General features: G+C 38.5%; 2 protein-coding genes, 1 long non-coding RNA gene and 1 pseudogene across 3 annotated transcripts; 1 reads left to right on the forward strand and 3 right to left on the reverse strand.

The window, feature by feature from the left end:
* Positions 1 to 3,218: 3,218 nt before the first annotated feature.
* Positions 3,219 to 4,897, forward strand: LOC110065323 (cdc42 homolog). The gene is made up of 3 exons (XM_020772453.2): positions 3,219 to 3,513; positions 3,606 to 3,664; positions 4,110 to 4,897. The coding sequence occupies exons 1-3, from the start codon at positions 3,348 to 3,350 to the stop codon at positions 4,515 to 4,517; spliced, it is 633 nt and encodes a 210-aa protein (XP_020628112.1). The 5' UTR covers positions 3,219 to 3,347; the 3' UTR covers positions 4,518 to 4,897.
* Positions 4,898 to 8,036: 3,139 nt separating this feature from the next.
* Positions 8,037 to 9,141, reverse strand: LOC110065430 (perlucin-like protein). The gene is made up of 2 exons (XM_089291925.1): positions 8,840 to 9,141; positions 8,037 to 8,701 (listed from the first exon to the last, which is right to left on the reverse strand). Exons 1-2 carry the CDS (start codon positions 9,060 to 9,062, stop codon positions 8,244 to 8,246), a joined length of 681 nt encoding a protein of 226 aa, XP_089148051.1. The 5' UTR covers positions 9,063 to 9,141; the 3' UTR covers positions 8,037 to 8,243.
* A 3,185-nt stretch (positions 9,142 to 12,326) lies between these two features.
* Positions 12,327 to 14,014, reverse strand: LOC110065365 (uncharacterized). The gene is made up of 3 exons (XR_002298419.2): positions 13,887 to 14,014; positions 13,342 to 13,454; positions 12,327 to 12,518 (listed from the first exon to the last, which is right to left on the reverse strand). It is a non-coding gene; the product is annotated as an uncharacterized LOC110065365 (long non-coding RNA).
* Positions 14,015 to 18,274: 4,260 nt separating this feature from the next.
* On the reverse strand, positions 18,275 to 19,784 carry LOC149111192 (uncharacterized; annotated as a pseudogene).
* Positions 19,785 to 25,788: the final 6,004 nt, after the last annotated feature.

The raw sequence follows: 25,788 nt of genomic DNA on the forward strand, positions 1-25,788 counted from the left end.
TCAAGAGGTTAGCAAGGCCGAAGGATCTTTCGACCTTAGTAATAAATACGGATCTGCCAGTTTTATTTCTAGATCGTAGATGGGTTATTCCAATATAATTTTTGTAGAAATTTCTTAGAGTTTTGTCTACAGATCTATAACTTGTACTTAATTATTTACTCTATATATGCTGTGTCTCCAACTAGCATTTGTGGTTAAGTGTTTTGACACGTAATTTCATTTCATTTCATCCACGCACGAGTACTCAGTCCTAAAATCAAAGACTCTACAAGTGCTTTCATTGAAGTTGATTTTTTTTAAAAATCAACTTCAATGAAAGCACTTGTAGAGTCTTTGATTCTGTTTTTTTGTCCTCTGATCCCTAAACCAATCCAAACCATGCACTTGAATGTAGCAAAAAAAATTCTTATTCACTGCGATTTCAAATATTCTCAGTTTAGTGGAGGATTTTTTTTTTTTTTTTTTAAATTCTCAGTTAAAACGCGATTCTAGTGTTTCAGCGACAAGAGTACCGCGTGTTATGCTGTAGGTCTAATCTTCAGTTAGCTTAAATGGTAATCTTGTAAGCTGGAATGACAATCCGATACTAATGATAAGAGCGAGAATATAGCATCAATCACTAAATCTTCGTGTGAGCCGAATAAAATGTCTTGTCGAAGATTTCAAAACAAAGACGATGCTGATGGTGTCGCGTGTTCGACAGTAATGCTAGGTTGTAATCTTGTTTGATGGTGATCTCGGGATTATGCATTTTAATTAACGGTTTGAGCTTCAAATAAGCCGGGAGCCTAAAGAAGGGAATGTGACACTTGCCTCAAGACCAACGTAGTAGATATCTCCTTTCATCGTGTTAGGCTCGATTTCCGTGGCTCGCGCGGGTCCGGTGGCGTGTTCTCAAAACTGCACGAATACATGTTTTAATCTGGTGATCTTAACAACTACATTTGACGGGTTATGGTAAACAGGTCATTTTTCGTTTTTTTTTGGGGGGGGGGGGTGTTAGTTTTCTCTAACTAGTGTGATCATGGCTTTATATGTTGGGTAACCTTAGCGTCTAAACACAGGTTATATGTTGCGGTGAAAAGGAAAAAAAAAAGCGTTTTCACGTGCCGTGATTGTACTTTGTTAGGGGTGGGGGAAGGGTTAATGAAAGGCAGTGAAAGCTGCTGCCCCTCGTCATGTCATAAGCACGAGCCCATCTTTCACATATCAAGTCACCGACGTACGCTACTAAACAGTAACTGTTCACAACTATATTTTTTCCTGTTTAGGCCATGGTATTTGAAGTTTATCGTGAAGCTCGAGACAGGCCGAAGATATGGCGAGTAGCTTCCGAAGATTCGGAAAGCCATTTAAACCGTTTTCGATTGAAGATCACTATTTATTTATGTCTGTGTTTATGTCGCTGTTTTTATCTCCAGTGGGGGCATGGTTGGCATAAGCATAAGCATATAAAGTGAAAGAGTTTCAGTCAATCATTTAGCTCTTCATGCTAATGCCGCGAAGGTCGACACCACTGAACATACCAGTGACATAACCATATAAGCATAAGAAGATCGTTTATGCTTTCGTCGCAGCCGTCCCCACTCGCGAATAACCTTATGCTTATGCTTGCGTCACAAGTGAGGACCGGGCTTTACTAAAAAGCGCGCGCGAAATTGAGTTCTGACCACAGGGAGCACACAATCTTGTTGAATAGGAAGAGAGTAGCTAAAGGAATGAAAAGAACGAAAAGTTTACCTTTGTCTCCTGTTATTTCTTATGCGACCTTACAGGGAAAACCGCTACCTACAAGTCCTGATTAAAACTGTAGTGCTGAACTCGTACTTAGGCCTTTTTGCGCTCTGCAATTTTTTTTTTTTTTTTTTGGTTTACATATGAGTTTAGCACTACAATGTATGGTCGCGTAAGAAGTAACATCAGGAGATATAGGTAAACTATTCGTTCTTTTCATTCCTTTATTTACTCTCCCTATTCAACAAGATTGTGTGCCCCCTGTGTTCTGACCGTGCCCCAGCTGCAGACATGCGTGCAGATGTGCGGCATCCGGCCAACACAGGAAGGAACTCGGTTGTCGACCGCACGTATTCGTTACCTTTATGTCTTCCAGATATTCTCAGAACTAAAACAGGGAAAAATGTAGCGAAGAAGGAAAACGAAAAAACAAAACAAAATAGGCGTGTTGTCGGGTAATGCAGGCAAAGCTGAAGCCGATTTTTGGGCGTCCAAAAGGACTCGAGCAATGAAGCAACAGATTTGCAAGCCTGAGACATTCATTTGATTCTCTATGTTAAGTGGCGTGTTGTTTTTTCATTTTTATTTTTATTTCGCGCGACGGTTTGCGGTAAATTTACCAATCAATTAATTACTTAGTTCAGGCTGCCCTATAATCCTTCACTAGATTATGTAATAAGCTTAACCAAGAGAAGTTCTCTTGGTTAATTGACTCTTGAGATCAGGCGAATATGTTTGCGAAGATATTTCGATCACCGGCGAGAAACAGAAACTGTTTGAGAAAGACCAGAAGGTCTCGGAAAGTTTTTTTTTCTGTTTTCATTCCAAAGTATCGCGATTTTCGATTTGATCGCGTTTTTCAAGATCGATGTGCGATTGGAAGAACTGTATCAAGTTGGCAATGTTGCAATTGTAGCCATTTCCTTCTAACTTTTGTTAAAAAAAGTACCCGAAGGACGAAATCGTTGATTTTAATTCATCACCAGCTAGCGCTTATCATAAATTCACCGATTTTAACGCGGAAAACTGGACAAAATCGTTCCCTATTTCTGACTTCCGGTATATATGAGTACTCCCCCCTCACCTGTAGAAATGTAACAGAGCGGTAGATAAGTCGTTTCTGATAGTATGATAAACTAAACTATTTTGATAGTATATTATGAAAAAAAAAAAAATTGGTCTCCTTTCTTGTCGCACGTGGTCTTTTGTGTTCACGGCACGTGCGCAGGTGAGTCAGCTGTTTTTATGTCTCGTTTCTTTGCCCACTTGTAAAACTACGCTCCAGTATCAGGTGAATCTGTCGCAAACTTGACACCTTATTTATCGTATATCAGAGATAAGCAAAAACATGTTCAACGGCTAGTTCTGCCAGGGTCATTAAAAAGCGAAGAGGTTTCGAAAACGCCGGAAACTCGTGAACAACTTTTTATCCGCGATTAGCCAATCAAAAACAGATCTGGCTAATGACATCACTTCCGCTGATGCTTTCCCTATTGATACAACGATCGGTGTGTTGTAGTTTCCCTTTATAGCTGGGACCGTTTCGTCTATCCTCTAGGAATTATATCAGCAATATATTTTAGTACAAGCGTGTGGCCTGCTGGGAATAACAGATGGAAAGCAACGAAAGAAAATTGCTGATGGAGGACGCTGAGAGCAGACTAATTAAATGTGTGATTGTTGGAGATGGCGGAGTTGGGAAAACGTCTCTCCTTATAAGCTATTTAGTGAACGGATTTCCTAACGATTACGTCCCAACCGCTTTCGACGACTACAGCGGTTTGTAAAGATTATGAATGACTTCTTTATATCCTAATATCTGCGGTGTAATGGAATTCCCGAGTCATTTATTATTTATTTTGTTATTTTAGTGTCGGTTAAAGTCGACAAGATACCCTATACGTTGCAGTTTTGTGACACGGCTGGACAGGTAAGCTTTTTTTCATAAACTCGTTTATTTACAATTAATTCCCCGTGAAACTCCTGGTTATATTTATTTCTCATGAGTCTTCGAATAGTGAGACGATGTTACGTGTCAATACCAAATGGCGTGCAATACTTGAGAAACTCAAGCTTTCGTGTGCAGGAAATTCAATAAGTCGGTTGACAATCTATTTAACAGTAATAACATTACCGTTTCGCTTGAATAAGCGTTTATTTTCCTCCTCATGGATTTAACGCTCAATTAAGCTGGCAGCTGAGCGAAGTTCAGATAATATCGATCGTCCACTAAAATTGTTTCACAACAAGACACTTTTTACAAGCAAGAATTCACAATCGATAGAATTGTTTACATTATAGAAGTGTTTTAAATATAATTTGCAGTACACACTAACTACTTGCTGAAAAACTGTTTGTTCTTTTGATAATTTCAGGAGGACTTCGACTCATTACGACCTCTTTGTTATCCATCTACCGACGTATTTATTGTTTGTTTTTCTGTAGTTTCGCCGACGTCTTTCGCAAATGTCGCACAAAAGTGGCTTCCTGAAATACGAGGTTATTCTTCTAGCGTTCCTGTTATTCTTGTTGGAACGCACTGTGACTTAAGAGCGAATGTTCAAGAGCTTATTCGGCTTTCTGATCTCGGACAAGAACCTATAACGGCACAGAAGGCCGAGAGCTTAGTGAAGAAAGCTGGTATTGTATGTTATATTGAAACATCGGCAGTGACTCAAAAAAACATGAAATCCGTCTTCGATGAAGCAATTATGAGCGGATTAAGACCACCTACGTCTTCTAAAAGATCTGACCTCAAAGGCTGCGCGTGTACTATCATGTGATAAGCTTTTGATGTGATTATTTAATTATCAAGTTTCTGGTTTGACGCAATTTTGCGATTCAGCGAGATGAAACGAATTGATCATTGCAGCCGTATGCAGCGCGTGCCTCAGCGGACAGGAATATGATAAAAGAGTTGTTATTTATAAAGTCCACCGGCGCTCCTCGTTGCACAGATGCGTTCAAAGCGGACCTCAAAGGGGACATAAAATTTGTCATTGGAATCTCCTGTGGTGCAGGAAGAAGGGAAACAAATGATATTATTTATAGAGAGCAATATTAAGACCATGAGTAGCTGGTTTAAAAGAATTTAGTATTTGCTGATTTTAAAATGCTAATATTTTTTAGTAACAATGGAATAAATAAATTTAAAAAAATTGAATGTGGCATGGTGGAATTGGCATTACTTGTAATGAGAGATATGATATAGAGGTTAAATGTAGTCAATAGTGTGAATGTTGCTAGATCGATTTACTCAAAGGATCTAGATTTGATTAAAATAACCATGACAAGAAGAGGGCTCACACTGTGCTGAGGCCAACAGGGTTGTCAAAAGTAGGCCGGCCATTCTACTGGGCTATTCATCTGATTCTTCAAAAAGATAGCAAAATTAGCCACCTACTCTAGCAATAAAGCTGCCTACTTCTGACAATACTTTGTGCCACCCTGGGCCAAAAATGAACTTTCTGAGTACATTAAACACTCTACATACCCCAAGAGAATTAACATCTCTTCTAAATTATTAAGTTCATCAAGTGGTCTGGGTTTGAGCCATGGCTACTAAGGCACACTGTGTTGTGTTCTTGCACAAGATAATTTACTCTCACAGTACCTCTCTCCACCCAGGTGTATAAATGGGTACCGGCGAACTTAATGCTAGGGGATAACCCAGAGATGGACCAACGTTCCATCCAGGGCCTAGGGGGGAGTGGAAATACTCCTTAAAGTCACCTCATGTGACAGAAACTAAAGATAAGTGCCAGTTGGATGGGTCATATGCAGACTTTGCCTTACCTAAATTAGGTTCTACTGCACCTGCCTTACATGTTTACAACTAATTTTGTATTCTATTTTTAAGTACATCAGCTGTTTTCAGGGCAATGTCAAAGGCTGGTTTTCACTAGTGTATAAGCATGACCAGCAGACAGCAGTTATAAGGTGCTGGGTTTTTTTTTTCTGTTTGAAATGTTCCTTACAAAAGGTGCTAATATTATTATCAACATTTTACTGCATCTGCATATATTGCTTATACTTATGCTTAATACACTTGTGAAAACTAGCTTTAACATGGGGGTTATTACATTTGTCATATTTCAGATTGTGTAGTTCCAAAAAATATCCATACCTCCCCCACTGAAGGGATTTTTTCCAAGACCTCCCACCCCTCTGGAAATTCCAATTAAACTTGATACATTTCTTTAAATTTTTTGTTCTTAGAAGAACCTCCCACCCCCCAGGAAATTCCAATCCCTTTTGTCGGGGGAGAATGGATATTTTCTGGCACTGCACATTTTAAACCACAATACTGTAAACCCGGGACTAAAAACTTGTGTAAAGAAATATATAACAAACTTGATCAGGCCTGGCCACGGATATCAATCCTATACACCTGCAGGCCCTGCTTGTTCATTTTATATCTAGTAAATTAATCATTAATTAAACTGTGATTAATTAAAATGCATTTCTATCATCCTCCAATTCCCCTTAACAACCAGGGCCTTTACAAGTAAATCTGTCCTGTGGATAGTATGGCTGATTTTGTTAACACTATAATTTTGGAATCGGTTCCAAATATTGGGGGGAGTGGGGAAAAAAAGTGTAAATTTCAAACATTTTTGCAAAGGGTGCAAAAAAGCACCTCAACTCATGAGGAAGGGAGGCCAAAAAACCAGGGCTGGGTTGTTCAAAATCCAATTAATGGTAAACCTTGATAAAAAGTTCACCGAAGTATCATATTTTTTTCTTGCATAAAAATATTTTTTCACCTCATGTTTTGTGCAGTTTGAGATTATTCAAGCTCAAAACTGATGGACAAACATTATTTTGCCACTCCTTGAATTTGTTGCTCAGCTTATTTTCATGTTTATTGCTATTTAATATTTATTTATTTTATCTCTGTTTATTTCAGTTTATTTAAAAACCCTGTCGTCAGTCTTTCAGTTGAAAAGTGTTTTCCATAACACTGCTTGGAATGCCCCATTCTCAAACTTCTACAGTTAAGACAAATAGCTAGTTTTTATACTGCAACTACGGTCGCCAGGAAAATGAAAGAATTTAATTTTCACTTTACCTTCTGTATGTTAGTTGGGTATTTTTGTGTCTCTCTGTTGTTTATTTGTTTTTTGTTTTGCTTTTTTCTGCCATGGAATGTTTCTCATGGCCTGTTAGTGTCACTGATCGGATGCCATGTTTTCTCTTAATTGCCTTCGAATTTTGTTTGTTGGTTGGGTTGTTTTCGTTTGTTAGTTCCTAGAGCCAAATTTAAAACAATTATTTTAAAGCATTTTAGCTGGCATATTAGAAACTCCTTGAATCCACTATGTGTAAGACAGTTGTTCAGTAGGGAAGTGTTCACTGTTCAGGCTACACTGTCTTTTTTTCTTCTCTTTTTCTTTTCTTTTTTTTTTTTTTTTTTTTTTTTTTTTTTGCTGAAAAGAAGTCGCGTGTCAACTGTAGACAATTCAACGGAATGACTTTCGGGGATTTGTACCCCAGGAAAGTTGTCTGTTCATGCAATCAAGATTCAATCGAAGGAGGTAAAAAAAGGGAAGAGCATTTGCGAATTAATGGCAGCAAATAGCATCTTGGTGGAAATCTCGGAAGGCACCAACGGAAACAAACCCAGTTTTGTGATATTTGAGGGGCCTGGGTTGCCATGGAAACGAGATGATGATGTGCTTATCTTAAAAGTCTGGAACCGACTGACGTGGCTCAACTAAAGGCCTAATATTCATTTCACCCTCAAATGTCTGAACGCGTTCCTTATTCGTTGAATACATCAGTAAAATACTCTCGCTAAATAAAACGGTAGTCATGAATGTAATATCACCCAACTGAAGTGAACAAGAGTTTTTCAAAGACAATTTTTCATTGTTTGAGTAGGAAACTTACTCGCTCGAACACCCACCTGGAGTAGCGAAGTTCATGACTGAATAAAACGCTTACGCTTGCCGCATTGCCGCATTGCCGCAGTTTCTCTCTAGGTACTTGTCGATACATTAACGTTACTCCACTTTCTGTGGGATCTTCGAATCACAGCTAAACAGACCAATATTTGCCGTAAGAGCTATCCTTTCCCATACTTACCTGGCTGTTGTGCATCAAAAGTCAGTGATATTTATCTTGGTATGCTCTTTTTTTTTCACTTACGAAACCCAGAATATCGATCCGATTAATCAACATCTAAGTTTGAATCTCTGTAAAAAGCGACACAGTTGCGCGATCTTCCAAATCCGTTGCAAATTTGTTCAAGAATTTCGGGTCAGGAATTTATTAATGTAACTCACAAGTTTGACAATTCGTTGCAGTCATCAGTGTATAGTATTTTTATTCTTATTTTGCCTCTTTTACACAGCAGCTGAAATAAAAAGGGACAAAATGATCGGGAATCAAGCGAATGACTTACTCTACGATACCAAGTGTACTATAAGCGGACTGATGCCTTTTATCCTAGCCAAGTTTGATCTTAGTATATTTCTACGGTAAAAATAAAGAAAATAGCACCATCGTTAGTTCAGCTGGATTTTTTTCTGGCAAAGAATGCTTGGGGCGTACTTAAGTTGGGCTTCTTTCAGGGAGCACCATAAATCATTCCACTTTCCCGGTCTACTTCCCTTGCCAAACATGTTGCTACAGTACTCGTTGTTAAGAGCATTGTTCGGTTCCCCACTTCCCCACGGAGAATAATGACCCTCCAGTGGGGTGTCGTCAATCCAGTAGTACTTCTTGTCCGACTTTTTGGTAAAGCCAAGCCACACGCCCCACTCTGTGATTGTCTTCTGCTTCTTCACCAGGCCAAAGATGAAGCTATTTTCCTCAGCTGTCCTGATTATGGCGAGGTCTCCTCCCAGATTCTGGCAAGTTCTCCGAGCGTCGCTCCAGGTTAGTGTTGGGACGTTGATGATGAGGAAACATGACTTTTCACGAAGAACCCAACCTTCCGGACAAGCAGGTCTGGTGACTGAAACTGATCAAATCAAAATGGAGCTAAAATTAACGAATTTGAACGCTGATCTTATCTAAGCCGGGGACGAGATTTATCTTTAGCTAGCTATTGCGAATCGAGCCGCTTAAGGACTTTATTTGGAATTATAACGCAATTTACCTTTATCAGACAAAAAGTCAATTTTGGCTTTGATATCATTCAGCAGCTTTAGTTCAATCTTCCCGAGGCCCCAGTTGTTGATGTTAAACGTTTGGTCAGCTAACTGTGGTGTTTTGTCATCCAGAACTGATTTTAAGCTGGCATTTTGAGATTTGCCGTTGGCAGAGACAGTCTTCGACGGCACCAGGAAGCAAAAGATTAAGAAGTACGTTTTGCCAAACATTTCCAAATTCACAAAGTTATCAGTTACCGACTTATACAAGCCTGGAGTTTTGAAATGATTGTATCAGTTATGAAGGACAAAAAAGAAAGGTGACGTAAATCAGTTGGAAACAAGGAAAAGAATCAAGTTGTCTTAATGTAAACAACTCAGAGAAGCGTGGCACAAAAATTATTTCAAAGATCATTAACATAATTTTGTAGTCATCCCATTAAAAATTCTGATGTTTGTCATCCATCTGCGCCTTCTTCCCTTCTATTTTTAAGTCTTTTTTTTTTCACCATATAATATCAGAGCTGCCATCCACATAGCGACCGAGTCTAATTTTGTAAATACTACACGACATTTGCAGACTGCAGACTGTGAGGTTTTTAACTAATGTCCTATTCCCATTTCCATGCTATTATCGATAGCTAACCGCAAAAGGACTAACCTGAGCGATATTCAGATTAACCTGAGTGCTATTTAGACTAATCCGGTGATATTCAGGCTAACCGGGGCGATATTTAGGCCCTAAATGTGTTTTGCAGTCTAGAGTCTAGAAAACGTCGCACAGCGCTTCAAAAATTGTTTTGTCTTGCTTGAAATGACATTATAATTGGCTGTCATAGTAAAAATATCTTGCTTAATGATTCATTGATTATGACAATGAGCTACACGTGTTGATCAGTGATGCGGAAGACTGAAATGTTGAGCCTTGAAATGCTGTGTTTCGTGCTGTTTGAGGGTGTCGGGGCCTCTTCATATGAGTCCGGTAACCGGGCGTGGCTCAATAACCGGCACGAATTTTGTTGTCTGTTCATATGGCGGGAAATTTCAGCGCGGTAGACCGGCCAGTGAAATTCAAGAAACACAACCAAAATGGTGGAACATAAACTTGTCTTGTTCGCGACTATCGTAGCTTTGTAGACTCTTGTAACTTTACTAATGAAGGTAATTCGCATACTTCTGAAGTGAAAATACATACAAGACAAAAATTACGCCATTTTAGCCGCTATGTTGCGAAAGCGAAGCTATTTTGTCAAGTAAGTTTTGTCCCGGCCACTCGTGCTGGGGTGTTGTAATCGGAAAATTTTCATCCCGCCGGTTACCGAGAGCCCGGCCTCGCATATGAACACGAAGGAAGGAGTGGCGAGGCGAGATCACGGAAACCGAACCAGTCCGGTCGACCGCGCTAATACAGTGTCCCTCAATACGGGCGGGGTGGGCTGTGGGACCTTCGATGGTTGGCGGTTAAAAGTATAGCTTCTCTGACCTGATGACGGAATAGGGAAATAATTCTGTCGCACAATGAACCTGGATGCTTACCGTTGTCTCAATTTCGATGATGAACAAGCTGGTCCAAAGTTTTTCCTTTTTGTTTTTTGTATAGTCATCATAAACACCCTAAATACCAGGGAAGAGAACTTAACCATGGACATTGCCATAGTCTCAGTCTTTATTTTTTGCTCTCTAATGAATGCATCTATCCATTCAAAAGTTCAAAATGACTGGGAGAAACGTGCTGATTAACTTAACGGTATAGGGAGTCGGTGAAGACAATGACCTACTTTAACAGAAGATATTTTCTCTTCGAGTCTGGATTTTGAGTTGGATTTCGAGTCAGGTTTTTGGTAGACTCGCTATCCTGACTCAGTTGAATTTCCAGTCAGAACCCGGGCAACAAGAAAAATGATTAGAAAAATGTAAAAACATGATTATTTGCTCGTTATGAGGAGTCCCGGCAAATGAATTAGATGGAAGAATGGATACACAAATTATTTAACAAATCAACTCGTTGTGCCACTGATGTGCTTCTGCCTAGCTCATGAAAACTCACAAGTTTTGCCCTGGGTGAAAAACTCTGTCTCGGCCCTCAGCTGTCCAAATTAGCTGCTCGCATCTCTGAACCGTTTGTAAAATGCCTTCAACGACTTAACGATCACACTTGTATATACTGACTGAACCAAAAGAATATAGTACTCTCTTGATTTAAACTAACTCAAACTATAGCGAACTATAACGTTGAAAGTATCAAGCCACGAAGTAAATCAACTTGTCTTGACAGTTTTGAGGTCTTTCAGCACCAATAATTGCTTGAATAAACATGGATAAGAATAGTATACACAAGTCAACATCGGCGCTTATTGTACTGCAACATTACTCTGGCCTGGAAAGAGTCTGCAAGAGCGCTGTCCTGCTGATCGCTAAATTTGCCAGAATTCGCCAAAAGAGGCCTAGTAACTAAGCATGTCAGAACAAAGTCAATACTACTATTAGCGTAGCTAAATCACGGATTGCAAGAACATGCTACCTAAATTTAATTTATTTATGTAGAAAATACACCATATTTACTAAATTTTATGAATTTATGCTCCAAAAAGTGCTAAAATTTGCTAATTAAGCCGTAGCAGTGCTCGTTTAAAAACTACGCTTTTTTGCTCCAATTATGCCAAAAATTATGCTAGCACAATCCGCCAAGGCCTAATTTCGTGACCCAAACTAACGGGGAGTTTTCAGGAAATTGTACTATAGACTATCGATACGATGTGTCCGACTGGTTTTGACATGTTCAAAAAACTGTATCTGCATTCATTCTTACATGAATCTCGCTTTTTGAGTTACTGTCAAGGATGTAATTAACTAGGGCTCGAGTCAAATTTGGAAGACTTGAAATGGAAACTGCTCAGAAAACTTCAGTATAATCATGTTCAACACTTGCGCCATCGCTACACGCTTTTTACAGGATTAAAGGGTTTGTCACGCCATCGAAGGAAAACTTAGCCGGCTTTGAGCTTACGGCTTCCTGTCTCAACAAGGGCTCGAGTTAAATTTGGAATGGAAACGAAAGGATTTTCATTTCTGTTTGCACGGCGTCCTCGCTGCAGTACGCGCGTGTGCCAACGCGATGGTGCAATTTGTTCTAAAAATGGCAAAATTCATACTAGGGGGTTTATCTCGTCCATCAAAATGCTATTTTGTTACGGTCTCCGTCCGCGATTATGGCTTCTGCTTTCGGTCGATATTAAAGGTAAAGTCCTTTTGATTCTAATGTCCTTTGATTTTCCTTGTGACTCGAACTAGCACTTGTACAAAGCCGAACATTTTGGAAAGTCTAGATTAACTAAATCAACTTTCACATAATGGTTGCCCTGCGAGTATCAAATTTGATTGATTTTTTTTTTTTTTTTTTTTTTGCGCAGAGAAGTCAATGATGTTGCATCCCAAAATTACCCCCTACTTTTATTTCCTACTTGCTGTTTGAATAAATGATGGAGGCAAATGAGATGTTTTTGAATGATTCAACCTTTATTTATCCCCTTGTTACATCAAGTGTTTTTTTCTATCCACTGCATTTACGCATCTATCAGCATTACCCGCATTTATTCAGTTACTTCGTCAGCCCTTATTTTACCAACTATGTAAACGGTTTGTTACGCCGTAATTTCATCGATGAGACATCATTGTCGCCATCATTTCCTGGAAAAAGAAAAGAGAACTTGTAATCATCCAGGGTTATACACCAGTGTGATGCAACTCTACTTTATTGAGGTTCAACGTTTTGTCCGACTTCGTTCCCAGGGCCTTTTCACAGGGAAAAGGCCCTGGGAACGAGGTCACGTTTTGTTGGACTGATACGCATAACAAACAATTTGTGTGACAACATGAGCACGGGGCTATTTAAAATCCGGCGCTATTTTCCCTTTCTCGTGACCTGTTGAATACATTTTCTACGCCATGTAATGCACACGCAAATACAAGTATAGTAACCGATCGTTATAAAAGCCAAATCTCTCTTTTTTTCAAGAGGATGCTTGGCTTTGCGGATTATTGCATTCTAGTGACAATACGCAAATCAGTGAGCGGTGTAGATCACCGAAATTCTTGTGTCTATACATTCAATACCTTTTTTAATGTTAAAACAAAAATGGCAACGTAGTTGAAGGTTGTCTCGTGCCACTTTTTCCAGTTTATTACTGTACATTTTGTTTATATGAAAGCGAAAGAACACGTACTCGCGGGTAGGGGTAGACAAAGCTTTAGCAAACTTTTTGTGTAGCCGATGCACACCATTCTAACAGAAGAAAACGAGTGAAAAAAGAAGCGAAAATTTTACTAATGATATTTAATCCTATCAACGTCAATACTAAACTCATTTCTATCATGTCATCCATATGGAGAGCAGCGGGACAATTCCGAGGAGACAACGGCTGACAACGTATTTAATTATGTGAGCGAAAGAACAAAGACACGAGGTTTGGGTGGAGAAAGTGTTATTTTATTATATTCCTTGAATTCATACCTCAGTTGATTACTCTGCAGCAGCATGACGGGAAATGTGGATCCCCACAGTATCCATCTCATAAAAATAGGGTGGCTAGCAAGGCAAAAGAGCGGTACAGTATCGCGAGCACGCTGTAAACAAGGAAAGGTCGTTCGTTTGTTAGTCATCAAGGAGTCGATCCCACACAAACCAAGAATTGCATTACATTTTAGTTGCCATGTCCACTACTCTTAAAAGACGTTCTAACAACAAACAGTCGTCATCAATGGATCAAAGGGACCCTTACGAGCTCGCCTGGCAAAAACTTCCAAGGGGTTGCTCTTCTTGTTTCTTGGGAGTGCTCCTTATACGGTAAAGGTCCCCAAAATAATCAACATCAAGCACAAACAAAGCTTCGCCTCCATAGCTTTCTTTACTACAACAAAGAAACAGGACCGACTCGTGTAAAAAAAAAAACAAACAATTCTTATGATTTGATCCTTAAGGACCCAATCCAAAAAAAAAAAAAAGGTGTCAACTTCTGTACGGAACTTAAAATACAGAAGCACTGTTTGATGTCCTACCTTTCTTTAGAAATGGGAAACTGTGACGACGGATATGCGCGAGATATCCAATACTTTCATCAAATACTGACGAAGACTGCAGGCTTGCGCTCTTAATTATTCGCTACAGTCCTCGTGTAACTGTCGCGTAACTGTCTTTTGCATTATGGATGACAGTGCGCGCTAAAAACATTCTTGAATGTTAACATGGTTTCATTGTCTACCAAACAAATGACTGCCTGGTGCGCTAACATTTTCTCATCTCCCCCGGGTCTCGTGCATATTTTAAGTAGTATCTCTTAACGCACAGGACGTTATTAAATTCCCGCGTCCTTATTTCAATTCATTTTCTCGATGTTTTCACTGAACAGAAGATCCTTATTCTGCAAGGCAAAATGTGACAAAGATTTCACACAGGAGAAAGAGATGCCCCTGAGTTTATTGATAATTAGAAGACAGTGTCCAATAATTGGATCGCTGTTAATAATTTTGTTACGTCTCTTAAAAGCTAAGTCGTTATTAAATTCCTGCGTTCTTATTTATATTATTTTCTTTTATATTTTCACATAACAGAAGATCGTTATTTTAATAATTATTTTAATGATCTCGTTAACAACGTTTTCAAAATGCGTTCAGAAGGTTTCCGATATTTAAACAAACAAGTTATGAACATTTACATTTAAATTATTTTAAGGCGGAAGCTATTTTTAAATTGTATGTTGTCGCTCATTCATCCATGTCATGCCGGCTGCCGTAAAGGGAATTTTACTGTAAGCACGCAATCATACCACTTTTTTCGCTTTTCTTTGTAGACTTAAGTTGAACAAACTGGGAGTTCTGCAGTCACTTAAAATCCCCTAATTGAAAGAGAACAAAAAGAAAAAAAGAAAAAAGAAACAAAACAAAAAAAATCGTTGCAACACGGGGGTATTTATGTTAGGTCATCCAACCAATTACCGGTCTCTCTTACAGGGCTCAACTTTGGTTAACCGACGAGACGCAAGTGCTGTCCTTTTATGCTGAACACAGTATTTTATTTCTATGTTCTCTCAAACGTTAATGAAGAAAGAGAGAACAAATTTCAAACCCACATCTAGAGTTGACCTTATATCTTCTAACCTTATATGGACGTAGCAAACAATGGTCGGGGCAAACCGAAGTCATCACCAAGCAACTAAAAGGGGTGAAAAAATCCCTGAGCTAACAATGCATGGGCTAAACAAGATGACGAAGAATCCGTCACCGAGTTAAACACAAGGGGAGGAAAATCGCTGATATTAGCAGGGAAAACTGAGGAAAAACAAAATAAATAAATAAAGTAATAATAATAATAATAAATAAAAGGGGTTTACTAGTTGGTCATGAAGTCAGACAGTGGTATAAAAATTGCTACTGTTTACAGACAATCCATTTTCCAAGTTGAGTGGCTCGTACACTTTGAATACAGTATTTTGATACTTGATTATCAACTTGGCTCTCTCGAAGATTCGTTACTCGAGATGTACTAAAGCCAGCTAAAGACAGCTAAGGCTTTGAGAGGAAATCAAGCGATTTGACTTGTCAGACGAAAAATTCACTATTGGGATCGGCACCTATTGTCAGAAACAAACAAACGCTTGGTTGGGGAGGTGGGGGAGATGGGGCGGTGATATCGGCTTGGTGAAACTAGCATTACGTTTTTAACTGCACTGCTTTTAAATACACTTGCTTTATTCCCATACGATTTTTTAAAATGTTACGGCCATCAGGCGGCTTAGGGAACGCACACCGGCTTTATATACCCGTGTTATTTTATATGTTCCAACAAACAGTGATTCTTGATCTTGGTAATAAAATACATTATTCGCCGGTTTATCCAACTTTATTAATTTCCTTGCGACATGTAAGAGTGATTTTAATCGTTGTGTAATATCTCAGTTAAATCACAACTGTGAAAATAGGAGAATAAGTCGAAAAAAAAAACGATTTATAGAAAAATATATCGAGTTAAGAACCCTAAACTTCTCGCCGTCGCATCTAAACAAAACCGGCTGAACGCTAAAGAGTAATTAAGTCTGCAGCGGGCTTACAAAGCTTTTATTTTGCTTACAATATGAAGCATGTCAGAGATGGATGTTTGGGATAGAGTAATCGCTCATCTTGTAAGTCGGTAGACTCTCATTTCAGTCATTTATGGCTTTTCTGTGATGTTATCAAATTATTAAACTGAAACTAATGATCCCTAAAAGCTGATCTAGTTGTTCTTGAATTAAAACTAAACCTAAATATCAGTGTTACGCATGAATCGCTATTTATCTATATCAAGCTACATTTTGGTTTTAGCGATAAAACAATTGTTGACATATATGGTTTAGTTTGATGTGTTAATCCAGATTTACCCAAGCCAAGATAAGTAGTAAAGAGATTTGACTAGCTTGTTACCTGGTGTAAACACTTCTGGATTATCTGTTTTCAGATGCAAAAAAAAAAAAAAAAAAAAAAAAAATGAAACGCACGTGCCAATTAGCGGAGAATATTCCTCTGGTAAAAAGAAATACAGCTTTTAATGTCCATCTGTTAATGCCACAAAGCAAATATATCTGGAAGCAAATGAAGATACAGCGAGACGCATTTACAACCGTTACCATTAAACTCAGAGAAAGCTTGTTTTCATGAGCGAAGTGGTTTGAAGTAGTTTGAATTCGCCAGTTTATGCTTGCTTATGGGAAACATAGTTGTTTTTGTGCATTGGTGGATTAAAACACGCAAAAAAACAATGCTGTCTTTTATTCAATTTGCTAACTTTTTATATGCGCTTTTGCGACAACTTTTGTTTTCTCAAACAAAATTTATTCAGGATAAATGGAGTGAATGAAACTGATAACGAGGACGTCTTTAAAATGAATCTAATAAAGCCGGTACTCACCGTTACATAACTGCCTTTGGAACATGAGCATTTCAAAAATACCTATTTGCTTGTTTTGACTGCCAAAACTTTGTTTTAATAGATTCCTATCCACATTGTCTATTTTATTGATCCTTGGGACAAACAGTTTAATCGGGGTCTTGCTTCGTGAGTGTTTTGCGTGAGGCTACTCACGATAAACGTTCGCTAAACTTGCGATTTCAAACTATAGGCCAGCTTCTCGTTCTCGTTGTTAAGGGTTTTTGTAGAATAAAGAATGAAATCTTGCATTATGATTTCCTTTGGTAGATGGGACAGTGATATGGGGAACTCAACAAGATGCGAACGGAATTTTTTTCTTCTATATAATTAAACGGGTATTGCAATTTTGCATGACTTGTTCAAGACCGGGAAATAAAAAAAATTCACTCTCCGTATACCATATTTCGTTCTGTTTGATGGCCGGGCGTTTCAAAGGACTCAAACCTGGGATCAAACCAATGTTTCTTCAGCCATATTTACTTCAAGTCTTTTCACCAGTCGCTCTGTAATTTTTCGAAACATCGCCTTATAGCGAGTGTAACAGCGCAGGCGAAAAAGTGTAGCCTGATCGCCGATTAAAAGAACCCTTTTTGGCTTCACCATCTTGAACTTAAAGGGTATATTTCGATTTATCTAGCCATATCTCTATTAGTCGATAACAACTTGATAACAACTTGCACTTGCATATACCAGATGTTGACGTACTGTGGAGCGAGCAACGATAATCTACACTTTGATGACCAAAGTAAACAAGTTAATTTCTTGTTTTCAGTCGAGTTGTTTTCTGAACTAAATGGAAAACAGTTTCTCCGTGTTTCTATGAGTTATAGAAGCAATGGGGAAAGTTTGGTAAAAGCTATGGCAACAATTATCTATTTGCTCGTGTTTCCACAGCATTTCTCGTTCTCTGAAACTGCCTATCCGTGTTTCTATTGAACAATTAGATTATTCGCTCTCGATTTCTATCGCGTGATAGTTGACGAGGGCTGCGCCCTCTCAACTATCACGCGGTAGAAATCGACAGCGAATAATCTAATCGTTTTCGTATAAATCTACTAGTCGTTCAAAAATTTAATCTAAATCCTCTTCAAAGACTCTTCGAAAGCACAAAGAAGGGGCTCCTAGCGCACGCTGCTACGCTACTCACTATCTACAACAGAATAGATAGTGAGAATCAGTGAACGGCATTCGTGATAGAACGCTAGTAGATTTATACTAAAATTCGATAGAAACATGGGCCATGTTTTCTATTTCTTATTTACCATCTGCAGTTCCTCTCGGAGAAATTCGCGACCGGCAATCATGATGTGTTTATAACCAAACATAAACCTGACCTTAAAAATGTTCGGTGTGTAGCCAGGCATGTTAAAAATTGGTAAAAAGGAATTAAATGGTTGTCACTGGCTAAAAATATGGTTATCGGACGTTTCGGCCACTACTGTTGCCTTCTTCAGCAAAAGATGGAGAATGCAAATGTTAAACGGCGTCCTGCTAGAATATGTAAAAGATGTGTGATAAAACTAAATGAGCAATAGTCTCTAGAGTATTCTTAATGAGTGTAAAAATTCTTAATGCCATTGTACACGTTCGGTAGCGCTATGTGTTCGTTTATAGCGTTCCTGTCTCGCATGGAATGCCAAGCTTCAAGAATTAGTCTTTGTTTCCATGCTGATGATCTGTCGACAATTTCAACGTTCTCCAAATCTATTTGGTGACCGTTGAGCATATGGTGTTTGGCCAATAAAGAGTTTTTGTCCAATGTTGCTATAGCCTTTGCGTGTTCTTTCATACGTGTTTTTAACGCGCGTGATGACTGACCAACATAAACACAGTCACAATCTTTACATTTGATCTTGTAAACAATGCCTCTGGAAGCCTCTTTCTCGATCTTGTCTTTAGGTTTTTTGAGTATGTTCGAGATGGTACGAATAGGTTTATGGGCGACCTTGATATTGAAATCTCGAAGAACGTTTGCGACTCTTTCGGAAAAACCTTTGGCGTAGGGGAGGATGACAAAACCACGATGGTCGGTATCATTCGTTTCTTGTTGTCTACTCCGTTGGCGGCCATTGTGAATGAAATTTGCAGGGTAGTTATTAGTGGCAAGGGCTTTCGTTACTCGTTTAGTTTCCCGTGAAACTTCCTCCTCCGTGGAAGGAATGTTCCTTGCGCGATCCATGAGAGTGCGCACGACCGAGTGTTTATGCTGAGGATGGTGGCGTGATTTGAAATCTGTAAACAGACACAGCGATCGAGCCATCTTCTTGTCTGGTTGTTTTTGTGTCGAGAAAGGCAATGGAACCTTCTGATTCTATCTCGATTGTAAATTTGATGTGAGGGTTGATGGAATTGAGATGTGAGTGGAATTCATCTACGTGCTCTCTTTTAACACATACGTGGCTGTCATCTACGTATGTAAACCACCATTTAGGAGGGTTAGGGGTCGATGAGAGAGCCTTTTCTTCGACATGTTCCATGACGAGATTGGCCAAGATGGCGCTGACTGGGGATCCCATCGGACAACCGAAAATTTGTTGGTAATGGTTGCCTTGGAATATGAAGAAATTGTTGTCGAGGACAAACTGTAGAAGTGTCATGATATTTTGGATAGACAAGTTGGTTCTTTCCGGTAGTGATTGGTCAAAGTCCACTCTCTCTTTAACCACTTCGATTGCTAGGTGGGTTGGAATGCAAGTAAACAGTGACACGATGTCAAAAGATACTAGAATCTCGTCGGGATCTACTGACAAGGTGCGGATCTTTTCGACGAAAGATGCACTGTTTTTGACTGTGTATTCATTATTCTGAAGTGGCGACAAGATGTTGGCGAGGTATTTGGATAGTTCATATGTGGGAGATCCAATGGCACTCATAATTGGTCATTCACAATGGCCGCCAACGGAGTAGACAACAAGAAACGAATGATACCGACCATCGTGGTTTTGTCATCCTCCCCTACGCCAAAGGTTTTTCCGAAAGAGTCGCAAACGTTCTTCGAGATTTCAATATCAAGGTCGCCCATAAACCTATTCGTACCATCTCGAACATACTCAAAAAACCTAAAGACAAGATCGAGAAAGAGGCTTCCAGAGGCATTGTTTACAAGATCAAATGTAAAGATTGTGACTGTGTTTATGTTGGTCAGTCATCACGCGCGTTAAAAACACGTATGAAAGAACACGCAAAGGCTATAGCAACATTGGACAAAAACTCTTTATTGGCCAAACACCATATGCTCAACGGTCACCAAATAGATTTGGAGAACGTTGAAATTGTCGACAGATCATCAGCATGGAAACAAAGACTAATTCTTGAAGCTTGGCATTCCATGCGAGACAGGAACGCTATAAACGAACACATAGCGCTACCGAACGTGTACAATGGCATTAAGAATTTTTACACTCATTAAGAATACTCTAGAGACTATTGCTCATTTAGTTTTATCACACATCTTTTACATATTCTAGCAGGACGCCGTTTAACATTTGCATTCTCCATCTTTTGCTGAAGAAGGCAACAGTAGTGGCCGAAACGTCCGATAACCATATTTTTAGCCAGTGACAACCATTTAATTCCTTTTTACCAATTTATAAACCTGACCTATTCAGACTTAAATTTGACTGCTTTAAATGTGAATTTTATCTTAATCTTTTTTGACATATATGTATAAGGTTTACAAAATTTCAATGGACAGAGGCCAAGAGCTATAAATTTGTGGTACAAACACTGAACAAGAATTATTCGCTTATAAAATTAGATAAACAAAAACGTATTTTACTTTTTTTTTCACTCCATCAAATTTATCTTATATTTCAGGGGCACCTTAGACATTATTTCCAATAAGATAATAACGTGCTCGTAAACACTCTAAACAAAACTGACTTAGCTTTCCTGTTAAAATAACTCACAAATTTATTGAAGAAACTTATTAAGAATTCAAAAATTGTCATGACCAATATCTGAATAAGTAGTAATAAAATTAACAGTTAAATTTGACGTCGTCAGTATAGATTAGAATGTTTTGCAGCAGGTAAAGAAAACGAGCCAATAGTTTGAAATCACAAGGCCTTTCAAATAGCATCAACTTAAAAGAAAAATAGTGTAAGTAGCTTTACGAAGAAACAGATTGACTGTGTGTCACAATTGTCAATAAAAAAAACCCTCGGGATAGCAATCTATCAAAACAAAGCTTTGACAGTCAAAACAAGCAAATTGGTATTTTTAACATGCCCTTCTTTCAAAGGCAATTAAGTAAGCGTTAGTGCCCTCTTTATCATATTTATTTTAAAGCCGTCCTCGTGATTCTCAGTTACTCCATTTATCCTGAATCAAATTTGTTTGAGAAAACAAAACATGTCGCAAAAGCACATGTCAAAAACGTAGTAAACTGAATAAAAGACAGCGATATTTTTGACATGTTAAATCCACCAATGAATGAAACAATCAGTGATATTTCTTATAAAGATTCATAAGTTGGCGGGCTAAACTAAGCTTGAAATCCCTGGCTTTGATGGTACTGGTTTTAATTACGTCAAACACTTTTATCTGATCCCAGATATACTTGTTTCATAGCTTGAACAGATGGGTATTAAAATTAAACTTGTATACCTTAAGAGAAAAGCCTTAAGTTAATTTTACCCGTGGAATTTTCTCCGCTAATTGGCACGTGCGTTTCGATTTTTTTACATCTCACAACAGATTATCCAAATGTGTTTACACCTAATAACAAGCTAGTCAAATCTCTCGTCTGCTTGTCTAGGCTTGGGTAAATCTGGATTTACACATCAAAGGCACACAATATCAACTATTGTTTTATCGCTTAAACAACAATCTAGCTTGACGTAGATAAATAGCGATTCATGCTTTGCCCTGATGTTTAGGTTTAGTTTTAATTCGAGAACAACTTGAACAGCTTTTAGGGATATCATTTGTTGCAGTTTCAGCATTTTGAAAACATCACAAGAAAGCCAAATTACTGAAATGAGAGTCTACCGACTTACAAGGTGAGCAATTACTCCATCCCAAAGGATTTTATAGTCAACGACTAAAATCAGTTTTACATGTCGCAAGGAAACTAAATAAACTTGGATAAAGCGGCGAATGATGGATGTAATCACTAATATCAGTAGTCAATGATTGCTGAAACATGTAAAATAAAACAGGTATCTAAAGCTGGTGTGCGTGCCCGCTGCCTGGTAGTGGAAACATTAAAAATCGTATGGGAATAAAACAAGAATATATTCAATAGCTAATTATACAAAAACCTTTTTAATAACTCTGTTTCAGTTGACTTGCATTGTATGTCTGTCCACGGGACAAATGTAGCTCTATTTCGCTTTCAATGAGCATTTTTTCACTACTTTGTTCTTCACAATTTTCCCTCTTGGCAGCAAGGATCTTCAGGCTATGCGCTTGGGATGGCTGTTCCCATGAACTTTTAACTACAATAAATATCGTGTATTTGTTTGGCTGGCCCGTGTGTGTGTGCACAGGGTACAGTCGATTGCTCTCCGCTCGTTGTTTTTGCGCCCGCTCCGCGCAGTTATGCAAGAAAATAAATACGCGAAATTGACTCTATTTCCTTAACGAGAAGCCGTTTTAAAAATTTCTTCTTGTTAATATGGTAATTGCTCTACTACCAAAGCTTTGTCTTTTAAAAAATCAAAAGAGAGTTTAATAATTTTTGTCAAGTAAAGATATAACGTTTTTTCGCTCAATTTAGAATTCGCAATGCATGATGATTCTCGCCGCCCAATTTTTCGTTGGTGTCAAACAATAGGCGGCTAAAATCTTTATCGTTCGCAAATTTCCAATTATAAAACCTCGTGAGAAAGCATCTAGTCTAAAAGTTTTATATTTCCCTCTAATAATAAGAGATGAAGTTTGGAAGTTGGATATTAATGGAAGGAAAGGCAAGAAGCATTCCAGAATAAAAAAGAAACGAGATTTGACATACGCAGTGCAGTTGAAAACGTAATGCCAGTTTCACCAAGCCGATACTACCGCCCCATCTCCCCCACCACCCAACCAAGCGTTTGTTTGTCTCTGACAACAGGTGATCCAAATAGTGAATTTTTCCTCTGACAAGTCAAAGCGCTTGATTTCCTCTCAAAGCTTTAGCTGTCTTTAGCTGGCTTTAGTACATTTGGAATAACGAAAATTCTTCCAGGAAGCCAAGTTCATAATCAGATAAAGGACTGTGTTAAGCGCGCAAGGACAGCGTTGCGGATAGACAAAGTTAGCGGGGCCAGTAATTGGCTGGATGACCAAATTAAATAAAAATACCCCGTGTTGTAATTGTGTTTTCTCTTTTTTGTTTCTTTTTTGTTTTCTTTCTAGGAGGTTTTCGGTGTCTGTAGAACTCCCAGTTTATACAACTTTGGTCTACAAAATGACAGAAAAAAGTGGTATGATTGCGTGCTTAATAAAATTCCCTTTATGGCAGCCGGCACGACATGGCTGAATGAGCGACATCAGATAATTCAAAAACAGCTTCCGCCTTAAAATAATTTAAATGTAAATGTAGAAAACCTTTTCAACGCTATTTTAAAATGTCGGAACCTTTTTAACTCGTTTTCAAAACATTGTTAACGAGATTATTAACGGCGATCCAGTTATTGAACAATGTATTCTAATTATCAATAAACTTGGCATGTCTTTATCCTATGTCAAGTCTTTGTAACATTTGGCCTTGTGGAGTAAGAATCTTTTGTTAAGTGAAAATATAAAACAAAACAATAAAAATAAAACGCAGGAATTTAACAACGTCTTAGCTTTTAAGAGAGACGTAACAAGATTGTTAACAGCGATCCAATTATTGGACACTGTGTTCTAATTATCAATAAACTTAGGGGCATCTCTTTATCCTATGTGAAATCTTTGTCACATTTTGCCTGGCAGAATAAGGATCTTCTGCTCAATGAAAACATCGAGAAAAAAAAAAGAAAAAAAAAGGAATTGAAATAAGGACGCGGGAATTTAATAACGTCCTATGTGTTAAGAGATACTACTTAAAATATGCACGAGGCCTAGGGGAGATGAGAAAATATTAGCGCGCCAGACATTAAATTGTTTGGTAGTCAATGAAACCATGTTAGCATTTAGGAATGCTTTTAGCGTGCACTGTCATCCATAATGCAAAAGACGCTGGCATTACGAAAACACATAAATTACACTAGGTCTACAGGAAATAAATAAGAGTGCCAGCCTGCAGTCTTCGTCAGTACTTGAAGAAAGTATCGGATATCTCGCCAGACCCGTCGTCACAAGTTTCAATTTTCAAGGAAAAGGTAGGACATCAAACAGTGCTTCTGCATTTTGACTTGTGTACAGATGTTGACAAATGTTTTGTTTTTGGAGGGTCCTTATAGGTCAAATTAGAACATTTTCTCCACTTTCTTTTTCTCACCTTTGTCCTGTTTTTCTGTTGTAGTAAAGAAAGCTATGGAGGCGAAGCTTTGTTTGTGCTTAATGTTGATTATTTTGGGGACCCTTACCGTACAAGGAGCACTCCCAAGAAACAAGAAGAGGAACCCCTTGGAAGTTTTTGCCAGGCAACCTGGTGAGTGTCTCTTTGGTCCATTGATGATGACTGTTTGTTGTTAGAACTTTTTTAAGAGTAGTGGACATGGCAACTAAAATGTAATGCAATTCTTAGTTTGTGCGGGATCGACCCCTTGATGACTAACAAACGAACGACCTTTTCTTGTTTACAGACTGCTCGGGATACTGTACCGCTCTTTTGCCTTGCCAGCCACCCTATTTTTTATGCGATGGATACTGTGGGGATCCACATTTCCCGTCATGCTGCTGCGGCGTACCTAACTGAGGTATGAATTCAGGGAATATACAAAGTAACACTTTCACCACCTAAACCCCATTTCTTTGCTCTTCCGCTCTAATAATTAATAAGTTGTCAGCCGATGTCGTAGGCAGACAGAAATTCTTACCGAGTTATTATAAGAGTAAAATGACACTTCTTTCATATCTGCTTATTGCTGGTTTTCAGTGTCACGCCATTCAAAATAGATCAAAATAAAAATCAAAACCGGTCAATAGATAAAGTCCAGAATCTGGAAAATGAAAGAAGGTAAATATACAAAGACTCTCGCCAAAATTTTGGTCACAGCAATTTTTCTTATGTGAGATATGCGGAGAAATTTTTTACCCAAATTTATAGAGATTTGTATGGAGACGCCAAGCTGGTGCCCATCCGTATGGGCACCAACATGGCGGCCGGAAACCAACAGAAACATCTGTCACTGAGTTTTGCTACAAAAGCGTGAATTTATCCCTCGAGGAACTCTAAAACATTAAAGTAATACTTTTTCTATGACATGAACTGTTCAGATAGCCAGGTTTCCCGAAATAAGTCACTTTTTTAAATCATCATGACATCTCTCTAAGCCGTCATGTAAATGCCGCGTCACGCAAAAGCTTAGAAATTCAAGCGTAGTGTATCACAAAACCAAGAACCCATTCGGAGCGAAAATTTGTATGAATATTAGTTTTCAGCTGCTCTTATACATCATTTAAGTAAAATCTCAGGAAGATCAATAGTTCTGTAGTTCGAATTCTAGTGACGTCATGTGAAAACCAGCTATTTTTGTCTTTCTCACATAGTCTCCTACAGAATCCTGAAACAAACAAAAAACTTCAAATTTTTACCTAGGCGAGTGCTTCAGTTTCCCTATGACTAGCTACAGCCATGGTTGTAAGAATACAAAAGTGACACGAAGCAAGCTTAACTACCTTGCCGCTCTAGCTGTAGGATAAAAACATGTATTTGAATTTATGGCCAGAAGAAGCAACCAATCGATCAATATGATTCACAAGAAACTGTTTAAAATTCGGTGATCCACACCGCTCACTAAGTTACGTTCTGTCTCTAGGATTCATAGTGATATTCAGCCCCAAAGCGAAGCAAACTCGTGGAAAAAGAGGAGTTGTATCGTATCCCGAGTCAAGTTATTTTTTCTGTTTTATTTCTTGTTCTTA

Source organism: Orbicella faveolata, unplaced genomic scaffold, assembly GCF_042242905.1.
Source record: "Orbicella faveolata isolate gen_17 unplaced genomic scaffold, um_ofav_v1 contig_24, whole genome shotgun sequence".
Classification (NCBI taxonomy): Eukaryota; Metazoa; Cnidaria; class Anthozoa; order Scleractinia; family Merulinidae; genus Orbicella; species Orbicella faveolata.

Excerpts from the sequence above, each read along its gene's own strand:
- LOC110065323 (XM_020772453.2), top strand. The coding sequence starts at position 3,348 with ATGGAAAGCAACGAAAGAAAATTGCTGATGGAGGACGCTGAGAGCAGA. Across the intron at positions 3,514-3,605 it reads CGCTTTCGACGACTACAGCG|TGTCGGTTAAAGTCGACAAG; the intron begins GTTTGTAAAGAT and ends TTGTTATTTTAG. Across the intron at positions 3,665-4,109 it reads TTTGTGACACGGCTGGACAG|GAGGACTTCGACTCATTACG; the intron begins GTAAGCTTTTTT and ends TGATAATTTCAG.
- LOC110065430 (XM_089291925.1), bottom strand. The coding sequence starts at position 9,062 with ATGTTTGGCAAAACGTACTTCTTAATCTTTTGCTTCCTGGTGCCGTCG. Across the intron at positions 8,702-8,839 it reads TGACTTTTTGTCTGATAAAG|TTTCAGTCACCAGACCTGCT; the intron begins GTAAATTGCGTT and ends TGATTTGATCAG.